This window comes from Panulirus ornatus, chromosome 17 (genome assembly GCF_036320965.1).
Source record: "Panulirus ornatus isolate Po-2019 chromosome 17, ASM3632096v1, whole genome shotgun sequence".
Lineage (NCBI taxonomy): Eukaryota > Metazoa > Arthropoda > Malacostraca > Decapoda > Palinuridae > Panulirus > Panulirus ornatus.
This window is the reverse complement of record NC_092240.1, coordinates 47,879,881-47,900,058: the sequence shown is the minus strand read 5'-3', so window position 1 is coordinate 47,900,058 and position 20,178 is coordinate 47,879,881. Positions and strand designations below refer to the sequence as shown.

Below are 20,178 nucleotides of genomic sequence, written 5' to 3'. Positions count from 1 at the left end.
CAGAATTTTCGCCCCCTCCCCCACCCTATGATCCGCTTCCACTTCCATGGTTCCATCCGCTGCCATATCCACTCCCAGATATCTAAAACACTTTACTTCCTTCAGTTTTTCTCCATTCAAACTTACCTCCCAATTGACTTGACCCTCAACCCTACTGTACCTAATAACCTTGCTCTTATTCACATTTACTCTTAACTTTCTTCTTTCACACGCTTTACCAAACTCAGTCACCAGCTTCTGCTGTTTCTCACATGAATCAGCCACCAGCGCTGTCTCCCGCGTTTGCGAGGTAGCGCAAGGAAACAGACGAAAGAAATGGCCCAACCCACCCCCATACACATGTATATACATACACGTCCACACACGCAAATATACATACCTATACATATCAATGTACACATATATATACACACACAGACACATACATATATACCCATGCACATAATTCACACTGTCTGCCTTTTATTCATTTCCATCACCACCTCGCCACACATGGAGTACCATCCCCATCCCCCCTCGTGTGCGAGGTAGCGCTAGGAAAAGACAACAAAGGCCCTATTCGTTCACACTCAGTCTCTAGCTGTCATGCAATAATGCCCGAAACCACAGCTCCCTTTCCACATCCAGGCCCCACACAACTTTCCATGGTTTACCCCAGACGCTTCACATGCCCTGATTCAATCCACTAACAGCACGTCAACCCCAGTATACCACATCGATCCAATTCACTCTATTCCTTGCCCGCCTTTCACCATCCTGCATGTTTAGGCCCCGATCACTCAAAATCTTTTTCACTTCATCTTTCCACCTCCAATTTGGTCTGCCACATCTCCTCGTTCCCTCCACCTCCGACACATATATCCTCTTGGTCAATCTTTCCTCACTCATTCTCTCCATGTGCCCAAACCATTTCAAAACACCCTCTTCTGCTCTCTCAACCACTCTCTTTTTATTTCCACACATCTCTCTTACCCTTACATTACTTACTCGATCAAACTACCTCACACCACACATTGTCCTCAAACATCTCATTTCCGGCACATCCACCCTCCTGCGCACAACTCTATCCATAGCCCACGCCTCGCAACCATACAACATTGTTGGAACCACTATTCCTTTAAACATAGCCATTTTTGCTTTCTGAGATAATGTTCTCGACTTCCAAACATTCTTCAAGGCTCCCAGGATTTTCGCCCCCTCCCCCACCCTATGATTCACTTCCGCTTCCATGGTTCCATCCGCTGCCAGATCCACTCCCAGATATCTAAAACACTTTACTTCCCCCAGTTTTTCTCCATTCAAACTTACCTCCCAATTGACTTGACCCTCAACCCTACTGTACCTAATAACCTTGCTCTTATTCACATTTACTCTTAACTTTCTTCTTTCACATACTTTACCAAACTCAGTCACCAGCTTCTGCAGTTTCTCATGTATATATATATGTGTATATATATATAAAGAAGGAACAGAGAATTGGGCCAGGTGAGGGTATTCCCTCAAAGGCCCAGTCCTCTGTTCTTAACGCTGCCTTGCTAATGCGGGAAATGGCGAATAGTTTAAAAGAAAAAGAAAAGATATATATATATATATATATATATATATATATATATATATATATATATATATATATATAGCACTATAGCACTTTAGCACTATAGCTTTAACTTTAACTATATATATATATATATATATATATATATATATATATATATATATATATATATATATATATATATATATTATCCCTGGGGATAGGGGATTAAGAATACTTCCCACGTATTCCCTGCGTGTCGTAGAAGGCGACTAAAAGGGGAGGGAGCGGGGGGTTGGAAATACTCCCCTCTCTTTTTTTTTTAATTTTCCAAAAGAAGGAACAGAGGGGGCCAGGTGAGGATATTCCAAAAAAGGCCCAGTCCTCTGTTCTTAACGCTACCTCGCTAACGCGGGAAATGGCGAATAGTTAAAAAAAAAAAAAAAAAAATATATATATATATATATATATATATATATATATATATATATATATATATATAGTTAAAGTTAAAGCTATAGTGCTAAAGTTAAAGCAGCTTACAATACTTTTCACTTCAGGGCCGAAGAGGCATTACTACCTCTTCGTCTTACTGACTAAGATTCTCTGGAAATTAGCCTCTGTGCTGGTATGAGGGAGCTCCTTCAAGCGTACCTGGTTGATACCAGGAAGTGTTCATTGGAGGAGACAGCTTTCCGGTCACGTCTCAATAGAAGACCTGCGTTTAAGATGGAAGGGCTACCTCGAGGTTGTAGCTAGCCCATGCTGTCCATTCGCCTGCTGCGCCTTCCAGAGCACTGCGGTCGCTGGAACTCAATAGTGCGGATCCGCTTAAGCATCGCGTCATGAGAAGAACCATCATAATGGAGTTGCACGGACTGTGATCCTTGCTGTGGTTACAAGAATGTTCTTCCGCCCACCAGTGATGCTACTACATTTGTGAATCAAGAACCATTGCAACACAAACCTCACCAGGTGGTAGAGTGTCCCGCAGTGTATCGAGACAGACTTCCCCAGAACTTTTTTAAAGGGGAAGTAAATGCTTATAGTTGTGTTACTGGAGTGATAGTTTTCATACATGGTGCTTTGACAAGAAAATAGTGAAATTGGAAAAAATATAGCTTAGACATTGAAGCTTATTGATACAGTGGTTAAATTGATGAGAACTGCTATTGACGTTTGTGTAAATAAATTATACATTTCCCTTTTCCATAGCCAGAGGTTGAACCATTATGTGACATTCATTTTTTCATTTCATTTCAAGCTAGAAGTTTCAGTTTTCTAAATTGTTTCTTACATTTTTCATATGTTTATATATGTATATGTGTGTGTGTGTGTGTGTATATGTGCGTATGTATGTGTATGTATGTATGTATGTATATATATATATATATATGTTATCCCTGGGGATAGGGGTGAAAGTATACTTCCCACGCATTCCTCGCGTGTTGTAGAGGGCGACTAGAGGGGACAGGAGCGGGGGGCCAGAAATCCTCCCCTCCTTGTATTTTTTTAACTTTCTAAAATGGGAAACAGAAGAAGGAGTCACGCGGGGAGTGCTCATCCTCCTCGAAGGCTCAGACTGGGGTGTCTAAATGTGTGTGGATGTAACCAAGATGTGAAAAAAGGAGAGATAGGTAGTATGTTTGAGGAAAGGAACCTGGATGTTTTGGCTCTGAGTGAAACGAAGCTCAAGGGTAAAGGGGAAGAGTGGTTTGGGAATGTCTTGGGAGTAAAGTCAGGGGTTAGTGAGAGGACAAGAGCAAGGGAAGGAGTAGCAGTACTCCTGAAACAGGAGTTGTGGGAGTATGTGATAGAATGTAAGAAAGTAAATTCTCAATTAATATGGGTAAAACTGAAAGTTGATGGAGAGAGATGGGTGATTATTGGTGCATATGCACCTGGGCATGAGAAGAAAGATCATGAGAGGCAAGTGTTTTGGGAGCAGCTGAATGAGTGTGTTAGTGGTTTTGATGCACGAGACCGGGTTATAGTGATGGGTGATTTGAATGCAAAGGTGAGTAATGTGGCAGTTGAGGGGATAATTGGTATACATGGGGTGTTCAGTGTTGTAAATGGAAATGGTGAAGAGCTTGTAGATTTATGTGCTGAAAAAGGACTGGTGATTGGGAATACTTGGTTTAAAAAGCGAGATATACATAAGTATACATATGTAAGTAGGCGAGATGGCCAGAGAGCGTTATTGGATTACGTTTTAATTGATAGGCGCGCGAAAGAGAGACTTTTGGATGTTAATGTGCTGAGAGGTGCAACTGGAGGGATGTCTGATCATTATCTTGTGGAGGCTAAGGTGAAGATTTGTATGGGTTTTCAGAAAAGAAGAGTGAATGTTGGGATGGAGAGGGTGGTGAGAGTAAGTGAGCTTGGGAAGGAGACTTGTGTGAGGAAGTACCAGGAGAGACTGAGTACAGAATGGAAAAAGGTGAGAACAATGGAAGTAAGGGGAGTGGGGGAGGAATGGGATGTATTTAGGGAATCAGTGATGGCTTGCACAAAAGATGCTTGTGGCATGAGAAGAGTGGAAGGTGGGTTGATTAGAAAGGGTAGTGAGTGGTGGGATGAAGAAGTAAGATTATTAGTGAAAGAGAAGAGAGAGGCATTTGGACGATTTTTGCAGGGAAAAAATGCAATTGAGTGGGAGATGTATAAAGAAAGAGACAGGAGGTCAAGAGAAAGGTGCAAGAGGTGAAAAAGAGGGCAAATGAGAGTTGGGGTGAGAGAGTATCATTAAATTTTAGGGAGAAGAAAAAGATGTTCTGGAAGGAGGTAAATAAAGTGCGTAAGACAAGGGAGCAAATGGGAACTTCAGTGAAGGACGCAAATGGGGAGGTGATAACAAGTAGTGGTGATGTGAGAAGGAGATGGAGTGAGTATTTTGAAGGTTTGTTGAATGTGTTTGATGATAGAGTAGCAGATATAGGGTGTTTTGGTCGAGGTGGTGTGTAAAGTGAGAGGGTTAGGGAAAATGATTTGGTAAATAGAGAAGAGGTAGTAAAAGCTTTACGGAAGGTGAAAGCTGGCAAGGCAGCAGGTTTGGATGGTATTGCAGTGGAATTTATTAAAAAAGGGGGTGACTGTATTATTGACTGGTTGGTAAGGTTATTTAATGTATGTATGACTCATGGTGAGGTGCCTGAGGATTGGTGGAATGCGTGCATAGTGCCATTGTACAAAGGCAAAGGGGATAAGAGTGAGTGCTCAAATTACAGAGGTATAAGTTTGTTGAGTATTCCTGGTAAATTATATGGGAGGGTATTGATTGAGAGGGTGAAGGCATGTACAGAGCATCAGATTGGGGAAGAGCAGTGTGGTTTCAAAAGTGGTAGAGGATGTGTGGATCAGGTGTTTGCTTTGAAGAATGTATGTGAGAAATACTTAGAAAAGCAAATGGATTTGTATGTAGCATTTATGGATCTGGAGAAGGCATATGATAGAGTTGATAGAGATGCTCTGTGGAAGGTATTAAGAATATATGGTGTGGGAGGCAAGTTGTTAGAAGCAGTGAAAAGTTTTTATCGAGGATGTAAGGCATGTGTACATGTAGGAAGAGAGGAAAGTGATTGGTTCTCAGTGAATGTAGGTTTGCGGCAGGGGTGTGTGATGTCTCCATGGTTGTTTAATTTGTTTATGGATGGGGTTGTTAGGGAGGTGAATGCAAGAGTTTTGGAAAGAGGGGCAAGTATGAAGTCTGTTGGGGATGAGAGAGCTTGGGAAGTGAGTCAGTTGTTGTTCGCTGATGATACAGCGCTGGTGGCTGATTCATGTAAGAAACTGCAGAAGCTGGTGACTGAGTTTGGTAAAGTGTGTGAAAGAAGAAAGTTAAGAGTAAATGTGAATAAGAGCAAGGTTATTAGGTACAGTAGGGTCGAGGGTCAAGTAAATTGGGAGGTAAGTTTGAATGGAGAAAAACTGTAGGAAGTAAAGTGTTTTAGATATCTGGGAGTGGATCTGGTAGCGGATGGAACCATGGAAGCTGAAGTGGATCATAGGGTGGGGGAGGGGGTGAAAATTCTGGGAGCATTGAAGAATGTGTGTGGAAGTCGAGAACATTATCTGGGAAAGCAAAAATGGGTATGTTTGAAGGCGTAGTGGTTCCAACAATGTTATATGGTTGCGAGGCGTGGGCTATAGATAGAGTTGTGTGGAGGAGGGTGGATGTGCTGGAAATGAGATGTTTGAGGACAATATGTGGTGTGAGGTGGTTTGATTGAGTAAGTAAAGATAGGGTAAGAGAGATGTGTCGTAATAAAAAGAGTGTGGTTGAGAGAGCAGAAGAGGGTGTTTTGAAATGGTTTGGCATATGGAGAGAATGAGTGAGAAAAGGATTGACCAAGAGGATATATGTGTCAGAAGTGGAGGGAACGATGAGAAGTGGGAGACCAAATTGGAGGTGGAAAGATGGAGTGAAGAAGATTTTGAGTGATTAGGGCCTGAACATGCAGGAGGGTGTAAGGCGTGCAAGGAATAGAGTGAAGTGGAACGACAGGGTATACCGGGGTCGACATGCTGTTACTGGATTGAACCAGGGCATGTGAAGTGTCTGGGGTAAACCATGGAAAGTTCTGTGGGGCCTGGATGTGGAAAGGGAGCTGTGGTTTCGGTGTATTATTACATGACAGCTAGAGACTGAGTGTGAACGAATGGGGCCTTTGTTGTCTCTTCCTAGCGCTACCTCGCACACATTAGGGGGGAGGGGGCTGTTATTCCATGTGTGGCGAGGTGGCGATGGGAAACATATAGGTATGTATATGTGCGTGTGTGGGCATGTATGTGTATACATGTGTATGTGGGTGGGTTGGGCCATTCTTTTGTCTGTTTCTTTGCGCTACCTTGCTAACGTGGGAGACAGCGACAAAGTATGATGATGAAAAAATTAATTAAATATATATATGTGTGTGTATGTGTGTTTGTTTTCCTGGCATTACCTTGCTGATACAGGAAACAGCAATTAAGTATAATCATAAAAAGATGATAATTTCATTGCACAGGAGCTTACTTGTTATGGAGACTCTATTGCCATGGAAACCCCCTTGAGGGAATTCTAAGTAGGAACTGGCATCAGAGATATAGATAGATAGATACATAGATGGAATTTTAATGCCTGTTAGTTACACTAGAACTTGAAAATAGGAAGCAGTTTGGAAAGAAACCATAGTGGGACCAGTATTTCCGTATTATTTTGCTTCTAATTTCAGGTAATGATGTTGAGTTTGTCTGCGAAGGTGACCCATTGGCACAAATTGTGGGGGAATTAAGGGTGTCTTGCATCCTACACCATCACCGCATCTCACTATTCTCCAGTGCAAAGAATGCCTTTTCAGGTCAACAATTTATGAACTGGATAAAGGAGACAAAAGATATCAGTAAGATCAATGCAGTTTTATAGTTATTTTTTCAGTTTTATTTTGATAATGCAAAAAAAAAAAATTTATCCTCATCTCTTTGTCACACCTCAGCTAGGTAATGTTAAGCATAAGTGAAGGAGCCATCAAGAAAAAATTCCCTGTACATATACGTACTTTTAAGAGATGATACAGGAGGGAAGGATTTTCATTTTCCTGCTCCTGCCCTTTAGCTGTCTTCTATAATTTGTAGGAGGTATGTGATTGGTATTCTTTTCTCTAGGGTCAGCCTGAAATTTGCTTGTGGTGCACTGCCCAAAAGAGAAACACTTTTTTTATTCTTCAGAACTCACTTTTCTTTCCAGGGTAAATATGTCCCGCAAGCTGAGGGATATCTCTTGATCCTCAGAGGTCAGAATCCTTTGTCCTTAAGCCTTCTGGTGAGGTAAATAGCCCTTCACCCCTTACTAATCATCCATTCAGCAGTAGTGGGATACCTTACTAAAGGTCTACTCTTTGCCATTCAGCATCTCCAAGAGACAATGATGCCCTTTTCCCACAGGTCAGCCGCTGGACAGTTTGGCCAGTTCATTATTCTTGGGTCCCTGAAATCTATAGGACATACCTGTATCGGCCTACATTTTTTTGTTTGTTTTTAATTCTCTTCCTTGATAAGATGCTTTTCTATAATGCTTAGGTTGTGATTTATTTTTACTTATATTATCTATATACCTGCATATGTATGTTAGTGTATGTATACCTTATTGAATTTGGTCCCATATAACCAAATGTTTTGTTTATATATTTTCTGATATGCATAATGTACACAAACTATTACTCCTTAGAGAATGCTTTTATACAATTTGTTTTTCTGTAAGATAGAGTCTTGAGCCACAGTGAACTACTAAACATTTGTATCTTCATGAGTCAAGTACATGTATTTAGTCTTTTTTTCGTACTGTTCGCCATCTCCTGCATTAGCGAGGTAGCGCCAAGAACAGAGGACTGAGCCCATGAGGGAAATCCTCACTTGGCCCCCTTCTCTGTTCCTTTTTTTGGAAAATTAAAAACAAGAGGGGAGATTTCCAGCCCCCCACTCCCTCCCATTTTAGTTGCCTTCTACGGCACACAGGGAATACATGGAAAGTATTCTTTCTCCCTTATCCCCAATGAAAAATTTATTCTATTGAAATTAACATTTCTTCCCCTTTCCCCTTAGGAATACACAACGGAAAGGATTAGAATGGTGCGTACTCAGTGTACTGGCATTCATTCTAACCGTGGTATTATCGTATCAAGGTTGGACGTTAGTGAGTTGACCTCTGCCGCTGGTTCTGTCATATTGACATTGCAGAAGGCAATTGGACTCCATAGTTCAATCCAGGGGGAAAGGGGTTTGTGTAATTATTAAAGACTGCTTTTATCATAAGGTTAACGGCAAAGGGAGCTTCTGCATGTGATCACTCTCCAAGTCGGTGGGAGTGCTGGGTCACTATTGGCTCTCACTTTGGCTGTCCCATAACCTGACCATTGTTGTGCTGTAAGCAGTAGGAAACTGGGCTTTCCTGTGGTGTAATAGCAGCATCATACCTTTAGTAGGGCCAGGCATTTGTGTAAAGAAAATGAAGTATCAGTAGAGAAAAGCATATTTTTCTGTGACACCTTGCAGTTAGGTTTCTGTAACTTCTGTTTTGTGTTTCCTTTAGTTAGTCTCTTTTTCACTTTGGATTGACTATTGTATGTTAGAGGTGGGAACCAAATTAAAATGATTTATGCCCGGTTGGTAATTTTTTCACACATACTCATTGACCTTTTAGACAGTGGTTCACCTTAGGCATTTTCTGTCCTTCCCAAGGTTGTGATCTGTAAGTTAGCATACAGAAGATGAGTTCCTAGTGTACAGTGTCTTGTTGAAGAAGGTGTTCTTTTACCTTGAGTCATCACTGGGGATAGGGGAGAGTTTTTGGCCATATTTTCTGAAAAGTCCCTTTTGCCTAGGCTAATATGCCGATGATATATTAGTCGATCTCTTTTGTGAAGATGTGAAGACGGGCCATTCTAGCAAGATTGAGAGCCCCATCTTGAAGAAAATTCTGCCATCAATCCAGTAAAGTCTAAGTATTACCACTGATAATCATATCAAGGCCTGGTTTCACTGTTACCCATCCTCATTACTGTATGTTAACATGGGTTGAATTTTATCAAGAATGCAGCAAAACAACTTTGGAGTCTGTCAAATTCCCCTTGTAAGTTCGTGCAATCCTTTATACTTTTAACTTCTGTCATGTTGGAGTCCATGCCTTTTAGAAGAGTAATGGGCATTCCACTGGTGACCCCCACCCATTTCGATAAGGGTTCTCTGGCATATGTCCATTTTTCTTTTCCACTAAGCTAATCTTTATTCATGAGAGAAGTCTCCCTATATTTCTGCTTGTTGACCTTAGTCCATAGCTTCCCTCCTGTGACATGGCGTCAGATGCTTTCTGGCAGGCTGGATACAGACAATCCACCCATCCTTCCTTTTTGTGTAATTACCTAATTGTAATTACCTATTTGTACTGAATGAGGAGGGAGTTTTGCACTTTTGGAGCCCATCTTTTGAGCATACTCTGCTATCGTATGACCTTTCAAACATCTTTTTGCTGTTCTCATTTATCACATCCTTGTTTAGTTTATTCCAATAATCTACTGCTATTATACCATAAAAGTACAGAAGTTTCTTGCTAATTATAGGCATTGCTTTCCTGGGAGACCTCATGGTTTGCAAAACCTTTATTGGCAAGGTACAAGGCATATGGGAAATGGGGTTTAAAGGTAGTGCTTCTTGATAGATATATCTAATTCCCGATAATGGACTTCAAAAACAACATGCATTTCCTATAAAAGTACAAAGAAGTGATGTATGAAACTTTAAAGTAACAGTATTATGGCTGTATGTCTCCCATGTTACTGCACCTCTACTCTGACAAAGCATCCAGCCAGCTGCACGAAAAGCTGCCTCAGCCTTCAACCTAACAAAACTGCCAGATTGTGACTCTCATCCTGCATCTACTTAGCGTTGGTGGTCTACTGGGCTGGGCTACAAGTAGCCCACAGCTATGTGATGCTCACCCAAAATATGGAAAGAATTTAAGGGTGTCATGAAAAATCTTGGATACCCAAAACTTGACACTGTGGTTGGTAAAATGGTATGTTATATTTAAGCATGTATACTCAGAACCACGGTAGGTAAGGAACCTTTATACTTCTTTACATATTTTTGATGACTCTCTTGATCAGTTTCATGTTATGCCCTCTGCTTGTTCTCTCCATACATCTTTTGAAGAACTGTTTACTGTGTACGTCATCAGTATGGTTTAAAACTGAAAGTTTGTGGTCATACTACCCCTTACTGTTCTGTCATCTACAGTGGCAGATTTCAGGTTTCTGTCCTTTCCCAGTAACTCAGATGCATTAATTTGGGTACCATCTTTGTTGCCCTCCTCTAGACATTCTATGTTAGCTCTGTTTCTTTAGATGTGGAGATCATACTTGAAAGCATATTTCAGTTTTGGCCTCTAGAAACATGAAGTAAGTCAGATACTTCCCCATTTGATGCTACCCTATGTTCCTGTTAAGATGTAAGAAGTAATTTGTGTATGACTATACTTTCAACCCATATCACGGAAGAGCTTTCAGTCCACTGATATTTGCTGTATGCTTACCCATATTCTAATAAGTCTTTGTGCTAGAGTTTCTTGAGTACCTGTAATGTCTTTCCAATGTTATATCATGCAAGATGGTAAATTCTTTAACTTCTTTCATATTTTTCACTTTCGTGTGTTAGAGAGTTTGTGCCAGTAACAGACATTCACTCACATCTGCCCTCTAGCTCTCATATGTTTTGCACTGAAACCACATCTAATTCACAATCAGGTCCCACAGACATTGTTATGGTTTCCCCCTGATTGCTTCACTGTGAGGGAACTGATGTCAGGGAGCATCTTTTTGTAAGCAGTAGTTTTTTTGGTGTTTGATAAGAACATTGGTTGCTGTTGCTTGTTTGGGATTGAAACTTGGGAACCAGACTTTTCAAATTCTCCTAAATTATGTTTGACTTTTTCAGGGTAAACAACCTCGTTAGTTCCAAGTGAGACATTTGTGGTGCCAGGATATGTCATTTGTGCATTTCCTCAAGGCTGAATCTCTGGTAAACTAGGCTACCATATTTTGCCTCTGGAACACTTTATCCAAGTACTGAATTTTTGAGTCTCAAACTGTTGTATGTGTTACCATTTTTCACTTGGAACAGGAAACACATGACATTCACTAGCTTCATAGTATTTATTTGTCTACACAGACAGTTTCAAGCAGTTTCTGGAGCCTTTTTTTTTGTGTGTGTGTGTGTTCCTTAGTATTTTTCTTGTTTTTTCTGAATCTGTCCCGAAAAGAATCTAGAAGACTTTCAAATTCCATTGTATGGGTCTTTGGCTTTAACCTATTTTGGGACTCACTTGGGATTTACTTTCAGGTTGCTTTTATTGAAGATCTTTATTTCCTTCCCTTCTTCACCTGAATGGAAGCTGTTTTTGAAAATGCTGGAAATTTTTCAGCCCAAAAAATCCCCTCTCCAAAAATGAGAATTTCATTTATTATATTATATCTGAGGTTGTCTCTTCCATTACATTAAGCTTATACAATTCAAATACCTTGGGATTTCCTTTTTTCAAGAACATTTTATAGATTTTTTAGTTTGCAAAGGGTCAGGGATGTATACTTTCCCAGAATGGGAGGGGCTGAAGGCTGCCTAACCCCTGGGATCCTTTAAGACTTTTTAGCTTGTGGGACACTGCCGAGAGAGAAAGAATTTTTCATCCTTTAAGATCTACCTTTTGTATTCCACTTTTTCACTTTTCACCCCTCACATGCTGTGCTCCCATTTTATTCTGCATATCATTTACTCTATGTGTTCTTTCGAGAAACAACATAGCATTTTCCTCACCACTTTTTCACATCCAGTGCATTACTTTTCTTTGATTTTCACTCAAAATTGTCTCCATACTGTTTAATTCTTTAGTTTCCTCAGCATATGAAATCATAATTTCATGTAAGTGATAGTTTAATACTTATGGGCTTCTCATGTCACCGTGAAGACCCCGTCATGATTATTTTAGTGTACTGTCCACAGTTACAGATGCCAAATAACTTTTTATGTCTTGAAATTCATTTTACCATGTGTATTTGTAAAGTTGGTCATGTTTAAAAATGGTATTGATAATACCTAGTTTGCATACGAACAGGTATTCACCAATCCCTTTTTCTTGTCTTTAGATATTTGTAAAGATGATGCTTGAGATCTATTAGATGTTTAAAATTACCCTGTTCATACATATTTTCAGATGATGAAGAATCCATAAAGATTGGAACTGAGCTCCTGGAAAAAAAGTACATTAAACCTCTACAATCTGCTCAGACAGCTTTCTGTGATGATCCTAAGGTGTACTACTGGTAAGGCAGCACAGTATCCCCAAGATCTAATATTATTTCGGTGATACATGTAATTTACTCATGATGAATGCCGTAATTGTTGAATATATTCTTAGAGATCTTCCCCATACATTTAGATTGCTTGATACTTTCTCATCAAAAGAAGTTGCATATTTTGCTTATGCATGCGCAACAGCTTGAATGACGTCAGTGAGTCAGCAGCATTAAATGGAGGGCTGACACAGAACTGTATGTTGGAAGATGCTGCGGAATTAGCTGAGGCACTTCGAAAATTAATCCTTCAACTTGTCAGTCACCACATTTCTCCTGATGGGAAAGTAAGTGATGTCTCCCTTTTAGTTTTTAGATTTTCTCTTAAATTTTTCTCTGTACTTAATTTAAGCCATGGGACCCTTTTTGCGATTCCACCTTATTGGGAGTCCAGCTGGATAGCCATTACTGCACAGAAAACAAACCACCAAAATAATCTCTGTCAATCAACATGCTAATGAAAGTGTAAGATTAAAATTTTACATGACTGACTAGTCAAGCATGTGCTGAGTTTTCTCTGAAACTAGCAGATATCGCCCTTACACCTTTGCCTGTCAGGATGTGTGAGCTTAGGATAAGTACAACTTTTTATATAAGGTTATGGTTTTCAGTCTTGCTATTTCACCAGATGTTGATTATTGATGTCAAATATTGTAACCATAAGATATGAAATATACTATGCATGTTGCATGTGCAGAATGTCATAAGGAGATACTCATTACTTGTGGTCACAAAAGGAAACTTTTTTCCATTATCATATTGACAAATTCATCCTTTTATAGAGAATTCATATCTTCAAAGAGCACATAGCAAGGCAGTTTCTCCTATGTTAAGGAAACTTCAAGTATTCCATTACGAATCCTCCCAGCACTCGTATGCTTTTCACCATTTCCAGTGAGTGAAAAGTTAACCTTATTCCTGCTCTTTTGTCTTTTATGTTTGAAATTCTTTCTCATTCTTGACCTAGCTCAGTATTGTATTTGATATGCTGTAGGTCATAATCTAGTAGGAATCTAATGTTTTTTATGATGATGGATCTTTGAAAATAGATATCTGGAGAGCAGTGAATTGTGAACTCATTATTTTTCAGATTGTGAATGATGTCATTTGTAAATATGGCTTCATGTAACTCATGCCTGAAGTACAGGTAAATTCCTCTGTAGCTTGGTCATAGCTAAAGGCCGAATGTTATCTTGGGCAAGGATCTTTAGTAGTGTGGACTTCATATTTGGATTTTACATTTTCCCTAAACCTGTTGATCTCCATCTCAGAAAGTGAGGTGCTTGTCATACGTAGCATATGCTGGCAGAGAAAAGGCCAGAATTTTTATGCCCCACTCTTTCATGAATACAGTTTTAGATAAAGCACATGAGTTGTGCATGTTGTATTAGAAGGTAGTCATGAAATAACAAGAAGTGAGCAAGATCGTATAGAGCCTTTGGGCAAAGCAGATTCTGAAGGAGGGACAGAATCAGCACTATACTATAGAGCCATGCACCTCCCACGTTCCTCTTCTCCCTTCTCCCTGCATCACATTTGGCTTCTCTGAATGGCTGTTATTGTATATATCACTGTTCCCTCCAGTTATTTGATGTTCAGTATTTGCACAGTACGTCCTATATTATTACATTGTTCACCACAGACATGATAGAATTTATATTAGTGAGAGTTGAAGGAAATTCTACAAATGACATGCTGTGCCCACACTCAACTTCCAGCTGCCAAATGTGTAGAAAATTCACCAAAGTTAGCATATCTAAGGGCCATTATAGCATGTCTTTTAAAATTGTTTGCAAGGAATTTAGTGAGTTTTAGGACTGTATTACATACAGTATTACCTTCACACTGGCCAGAACTCTATCACCACCATACCACCATTCACCTTACCATACATTGGCACTATACATGCATTCTGCCAATCCTCAAGCACTTCACCATGATCCATACATACATTGAATATCCTTACCAACCAATCAACAACACAGTCACCTCCTTTCTTAATAAATTGAACTGCAGTACCATCCAACCCTGTCGCCTTGCCAGATTTCATCCTCTGCAAGGCTTTCACCACCTCTCTCTTCTCCAAACTACTCCTTGACTCTCACTTCACAGACCATCCCAACCAAAACACCCTATATCTCTGCCACTGTATCATCAAACACATTCAACAAACCTTCAAAATACTCACTCCATCTCCTCCTCATTTCATCACTTCCCCCCTTGCCTCCTTCACCAATGTTCCCATTTGTTCTCTTGTCTTATGTACATTACTTGCCACTCGATCAAGTAAGTGATAAAAAGATACGAGAGGTATGGTAATAAGGAGAGTGTGGTTGAGAGCTGAAGTGGGTTTACTGAAATTGTTTGCACATTTTGAGAGAATGAGTTAGGAGAGGCTCACAAAGAGGATATACTTGTGTATTAGAAGTGGAGGGGACAAGGAGAAGGAGGGGACCATATTGAAAATGGAGGGATGTAATGATAAAGATTTTGCATGCTTAGGGCCTGAACATGTAGGAGTTACATAGATAGATAGATACACAGACCACTCAGACTCAAGGTCTGGCCTTAACACTAAGAAAAATAAAGGAAAGGCCCCCTTGTAAGCTGTTGATGAAAAGTATAGCAAAGCAAAGGCTCTCTCCCCATCCTCTACTTCCTTTGGCACATGCCAGAAGGAAAACAGTTAGAAAAAATACCTTGCAGGGTATATAAGCATAAAGAAAATTTTTACAGGAAAATTATGAGGTAGAATGAACATGAACATGTCATGGGTCCCATCACTGACATGCATTCCTTCACTTTTGTTATAAAGACAATATTGATAAACTTGAGCTCCAGTCTCTTAACTTACCATGCCATTATTATCCGTGATGTTGTAGAATGATAATTCTCAATTACTCTGTCGAAGCAGGTGACATGAGTTAATCAATGTTAGTACATATAATACTGCAAAATTGCCAGGGAGAGATCAGTGGCTAAGCTAGCATGACTAATTAAATGAATTATTCAATACTGGAGAGTGATAAGTAATTATCAAGCCTAACTTTGAAGATATTAAGGGTGTTGCTCTGAACAAAATTTTTTGGTAGTTTTTTCCACTCTGCAGTCTTTCCTCTGATGGTTTGTTACACAAGGAGGGAATCAAATTAGTTGCTCCTCACTGCACTGCTTCCAATTGAAGAATGGTCTTACTTAAGTGGGAGGCCCAAAACTGTGCTGCATGTGGTCTAATATCACATCCTTACTTTTGTGAAGGTGAGAGGCATGAATGAGGAGTGTATTGGAGTGATATGGTATACAAGGGGCGATGTGCTGTTACTGGACTGAACCAGGGTATATGAAACATCTGGGGGAAACCATGGAAGGGTCTGTGGGGCCTGGTTGTGAATAGGGGGCTGTCCTGTTATGTATTTGAAAATATTTTCCAAGTTGTGCATTCAAAGTCAGCTTGTGTATATCCATGAGGTCTAAATATCAGATAGGTAACTTAGGTCTCTTGGATTAGCAGACTGTTTGCAGAGTTTAGAGTGTGTTTGACTGGATAATTTCAGGCATTTACTCTGAAGACAAATATCTAGCAGCTGTTATTTCTTGTAGCCTAATTTGGCATTCTGGCAAGTGTTTCCACTGTTTTGCTAATTACTGAAATGAGCTTTAATCAAACTGGAAATTTTTGTATTGTGAACTGCCTACCCCCCTTATTTTCTTTTCTGTAGGTTACATTGTAACATGTCAGAAGTGATAATTAAGGTTGTAATCTACATGAATTTGATACATCTGGCAGAGTTTGGTGGTGATTACTTGTTTTACAGAAAGCAGAGCACCTGATTGGTTAAGTTTTGCCACCTAAAATAAGTGAGTGGAAAATTTTGGCACCAGTATTTCATTTTGCTTTTGAAGTGTGATTTCTGCATTATTGTTGATCATTTGTTGGTCCATCAAATAAAGAATAGCAGGGTTGCCACAAACCTGACATATTTTATTACTGAAATAAATGTCTTACTTGAAATCATTGCCGGTAATAATTGATATGAATATTCATTTAGGTTAATCAGATGATTTATTTTAGGTTTGAAAAACATTGTAAAATACAAAAATAACATTTGGAACATAATACCATACTAATGCTAACCCTTTATCTATTAGGTAGTAAACTACAGAGAAATAAAAGACACAGAGGGATTCAAGGAATACGTCAAGCTCTCTCGAGAATTGCAGCGAATCCCTATTGAGAAACTGGATGAGGATGGGCGTAAAGCATTCTTCATCAATATTTACAATGCTCTTGTAATTCATGCTACAATAGAGAATGGACCTCCTTCCAACTGGTTATCAAGACTGAAGGTACATACAAATCCACAAGGGTGTTCAGTTTTCCATGGGTTATGTTATTATGCTTCTATTATTACTATTATTATTATTTTGCTTTGTCGCTGTCTCCCGCGTTACCGAGGTAGCGCAAGGAAACAAATGAAAGAATGGCCCAACCCACCCACATACACATGTATATACATACACGTCATTACATGCACGTTTTTTTTTTTTTTTTTTTTTTTTTTTTTTATACTTTGTCGCTGTCTCCCGCGTTTGCGAGGTAGCGCAAGGAAACAGACGAAAGAAATGGCCCAACCCCCCCCCCCATACACATGTACATACACACGTCCACACACGCGAATATACATACCTACACAGCTTTCCATGGTTTACCCCAGACGCCTCACATGCCCTCACATGCCCTGATTCAATCCACTGACAGCACGTCAACCCCTGTATACCACACGACTCCAACTCACTCCATTCCTTGCCCTCCTTTCACCCTCCTGCATGTTCAGGCCCCGATCACACAAAATCTTCTTCACTCCATCTTTCCACCTCCAATTTGGTCTCCCTCTTCTCCTCGTTCCCTCCACCTCCGACACATATATCCTCTTGGTCAATCTCTCCTCACTCATTCTCTCCATGTGCCCAAACCATTTCAAAACACCCTCTTCTGCTCTCTCAACCACGCTCTTTTTATTTCCACACATCTCTCTTACCCTTACGTTACTTACTCGATCAAACCACCTCACACCACACATTGTCCTCAAACATCTCATTTCCAGCACATCCATCCTCCTGTGCACATCTCTATCCATAGCCCACGCCTCGCAACCATACAACATTGTTGGAACCACTATTCCCTCAAACATACCCATTTATTACTATACATGCACGTATACATACCTTAACATCTCAACGTATACATATATATACATACACAGACATATACATATATACACATGTACATAATTCATACTGGCTGCCATTATTCATTCCCATCGCCACCCTGCCACACATGAAATAAAAGCCCCCTCCCCCTCATGTGTGCGAGGTAGCGCTAGGAAAAGACAACAAAGGCCACATTCGTTCACACTCAGTCTCTAGCTGCCATGTAATAATGCACCGAAACCACAGCTCCCTTTCCACATCCAGGCCCCACAGAACTTTCCATAGTTTACCCCAGACGCTTCACATGCCCTGATTCAAATCCATTGACAGCATGTCGACCCCAGTATACCACATCGTTCCTATTCACTCTATTCCTTGCATGCCTTTCACCCTCCTGCATGTTCAGGCCCCGATCACACAAAATCTTTTTCACTCCATCTTTCCACCTCCAATTTGGTCTCCCACTTCTCCTCGTTCCCTCCACCTCTGACATATATATCCTCTTGGTCAATCTTTCCTCACTCATTCTCTCTATGTGACCAAACCATTTCAAAACACCCTCTTCTGCTCTCTCAACCGCACTCTTCTTATTACCACACATCTTTCTTACCCTATCATTACTTACTCGATCAAACCACCTCACACCACATATTGTCCTCAAACATCTCATTTCCAGCACATCCTCCCTCCTCCGCACAACTCTATCTATAGCCCACACCTCACAACCATACAACATTGTTGGAACCACTATTCCTTCAAACATACCCATTTTTGCTCTCCGAGATAATGTTCTCGACTTCCACACATTCTTCAATGCTCCCAGAACTTTCGCCCCCTCCCCCACCCTATGATTCACCTCCACTTCCATGGTTCCATCCACTGCCAAATCCACTCCCATATATTTCACTTCATTTCCTCCAGTTTTTCTCCATTCAAACTTACCTCCCAATAGACTTGTCCCTCAACCCTACTGTACCTAATAACCTTGCTCTTATTCACATTTGCTCTCAGCTTTCTTCTTTCACACACTTTACCAAACTCAGTCACCAGCTTCTGCAGTTTCTCACATGAATCAGCCACCAGCGCTGTATCATCAGCGAACAACAACTGACTCACTTCCCAAGCTCTTCCATCCACCACAGACTGCATACTTGCCCCTCTTTCCAAAACTCTTGCATTCACCTCCCTAATCACCCCATCCATAAACAAATTAAACAACCATGGAGACATCACACACCCCTGCCGCAAACCTCCATTCACTGAGAACCAATCACTTTCCTCTCTTCCTACTCGTACACATGCCTTACATCCTCGATAGAAACTTTTCACTGCTTCTAACAACTTGCCTCTCACACCATACATTCTTAATACCTTCCAAAGAGCATCACTATCAACTCTGTTATATACCTTCTCCAGATCCATAAATGCTACATACAAATCCATTTGCCTTTTCTAAGTATTTCTCACATACATTCTTCAAAGCAAACACCTGATCCACACATCCTCTACCACTTCTGAAACCACACTGCTCTTCCCCAATCTGATGCTCTGTACATGCCTTCACCCTCTCAATCAATGCCCTCCCATATAATTTCCCATGAATACTCAACAAACTTATACCTCTGTAATTTGAGCACTCACTTTTATCTCCTTTGCCTTTGTACAATGGCACTATCCAAGGATTCCGCCAATCCTCAGGCACCTCATCATGAGTCATACATACATTAAATAACCTTACCAATCAGTCAACAATACAACTACCCCCTTTTTTAATAAGTTCCACTGCAATACCATCCAAACCTGCTACCTTGCCGGCTTTCATCTTCTGCAAAGCTTTTACTACCTCTTCTCTGTTTACCAAATCATTCTCCCTAACTCTCTCACTTTGCACACCACCTCGACCAAGACACCCTATATCTGCCACTCTGTCATCAATCACATTCAACAAACCTTCAAAATACCCACTCCATCTCCTTCTCACATCACCAGTACTTGTTAACACCTCCCCATTAGCCCCCTTCACTGAAGTTCTCATTGATTCCCTTGTCTTACGAACATTATTCACCTCCTTCCAAAACATCTTTTTATTCTCCCTAAAATTTAATGATACTCTCTCACCCCAACTCTCATATGTCCTCCTTTTCACCTCTTGCGCCTTTCTCTTGACCTCCTGCCTCTTTCTTTTATACATCTCCCACTCATTTGCATTATTTCCCTGCAAAAATCGTCCAAATGCCTCTCGCTTCTCTTTCTCTAACAATCTTACTTCTTCATCCCCCACTCACTACCCTTTCTAATCTGCCCACCTCCCACACTTCTCATGTCACAAGCATCTTTTGCGCAAGCCATCACTGCTTCCCTAAATACATCCCATTCCTCCCCCCGCCTCCCCTTATGTCCTTTGTTCTCACCTTTTTCCATTCTGTACTCATTCTCTCCTGGTACTTTCTTAGTAAAAAAAAGAATGAAGACAACTTCAACTAGAATTTTGTTTCATTTTGCTGCACTGTTACTGAATTAGACAGCCCACTTTTTCTATTACATCACAGGCAG

The 20,178-nt window shown here is 40.4% G+C and overlaps 1 protein-coding gene across 3 annotated transcripts in view; it reads left to right on the top strand.

Annotated features, from left to right (window-relative positions):
• Positions 1–20,178, top strand: part of LOC139754712 (uncharacterized) — a 77,737-nt gene that overhangs the window by 43,444 nt on the left and 14,115 nt on the right. For all 3 annotated transcript variants that reach the window (XR_011713932.1, XR_011713933.1, XM_071672282.1), the window contains exons 4-7: positions 6,751–6,918; positions 12,276–12,384; positions 12,560–12,701; positions 16,564–16,761. Coding sequence is in view for 1 of the 3 variants with exons in the window: in XM_071672282.1 (XP_071528383.1) it covers positions 6,751–6,918; positions 12,276–12,384; positions 12,560–12,701; positions 16,564–16,761 (617 nt within the window). In the remaining 2 variants the exon portion in view is untranslated. The remainder of the gene's footprint in view (positions 1–6,750; positions 6,919–12,275; positions 12,385–12,559; positions 12,702–16,563; positions 16,762–20,178) is intronic.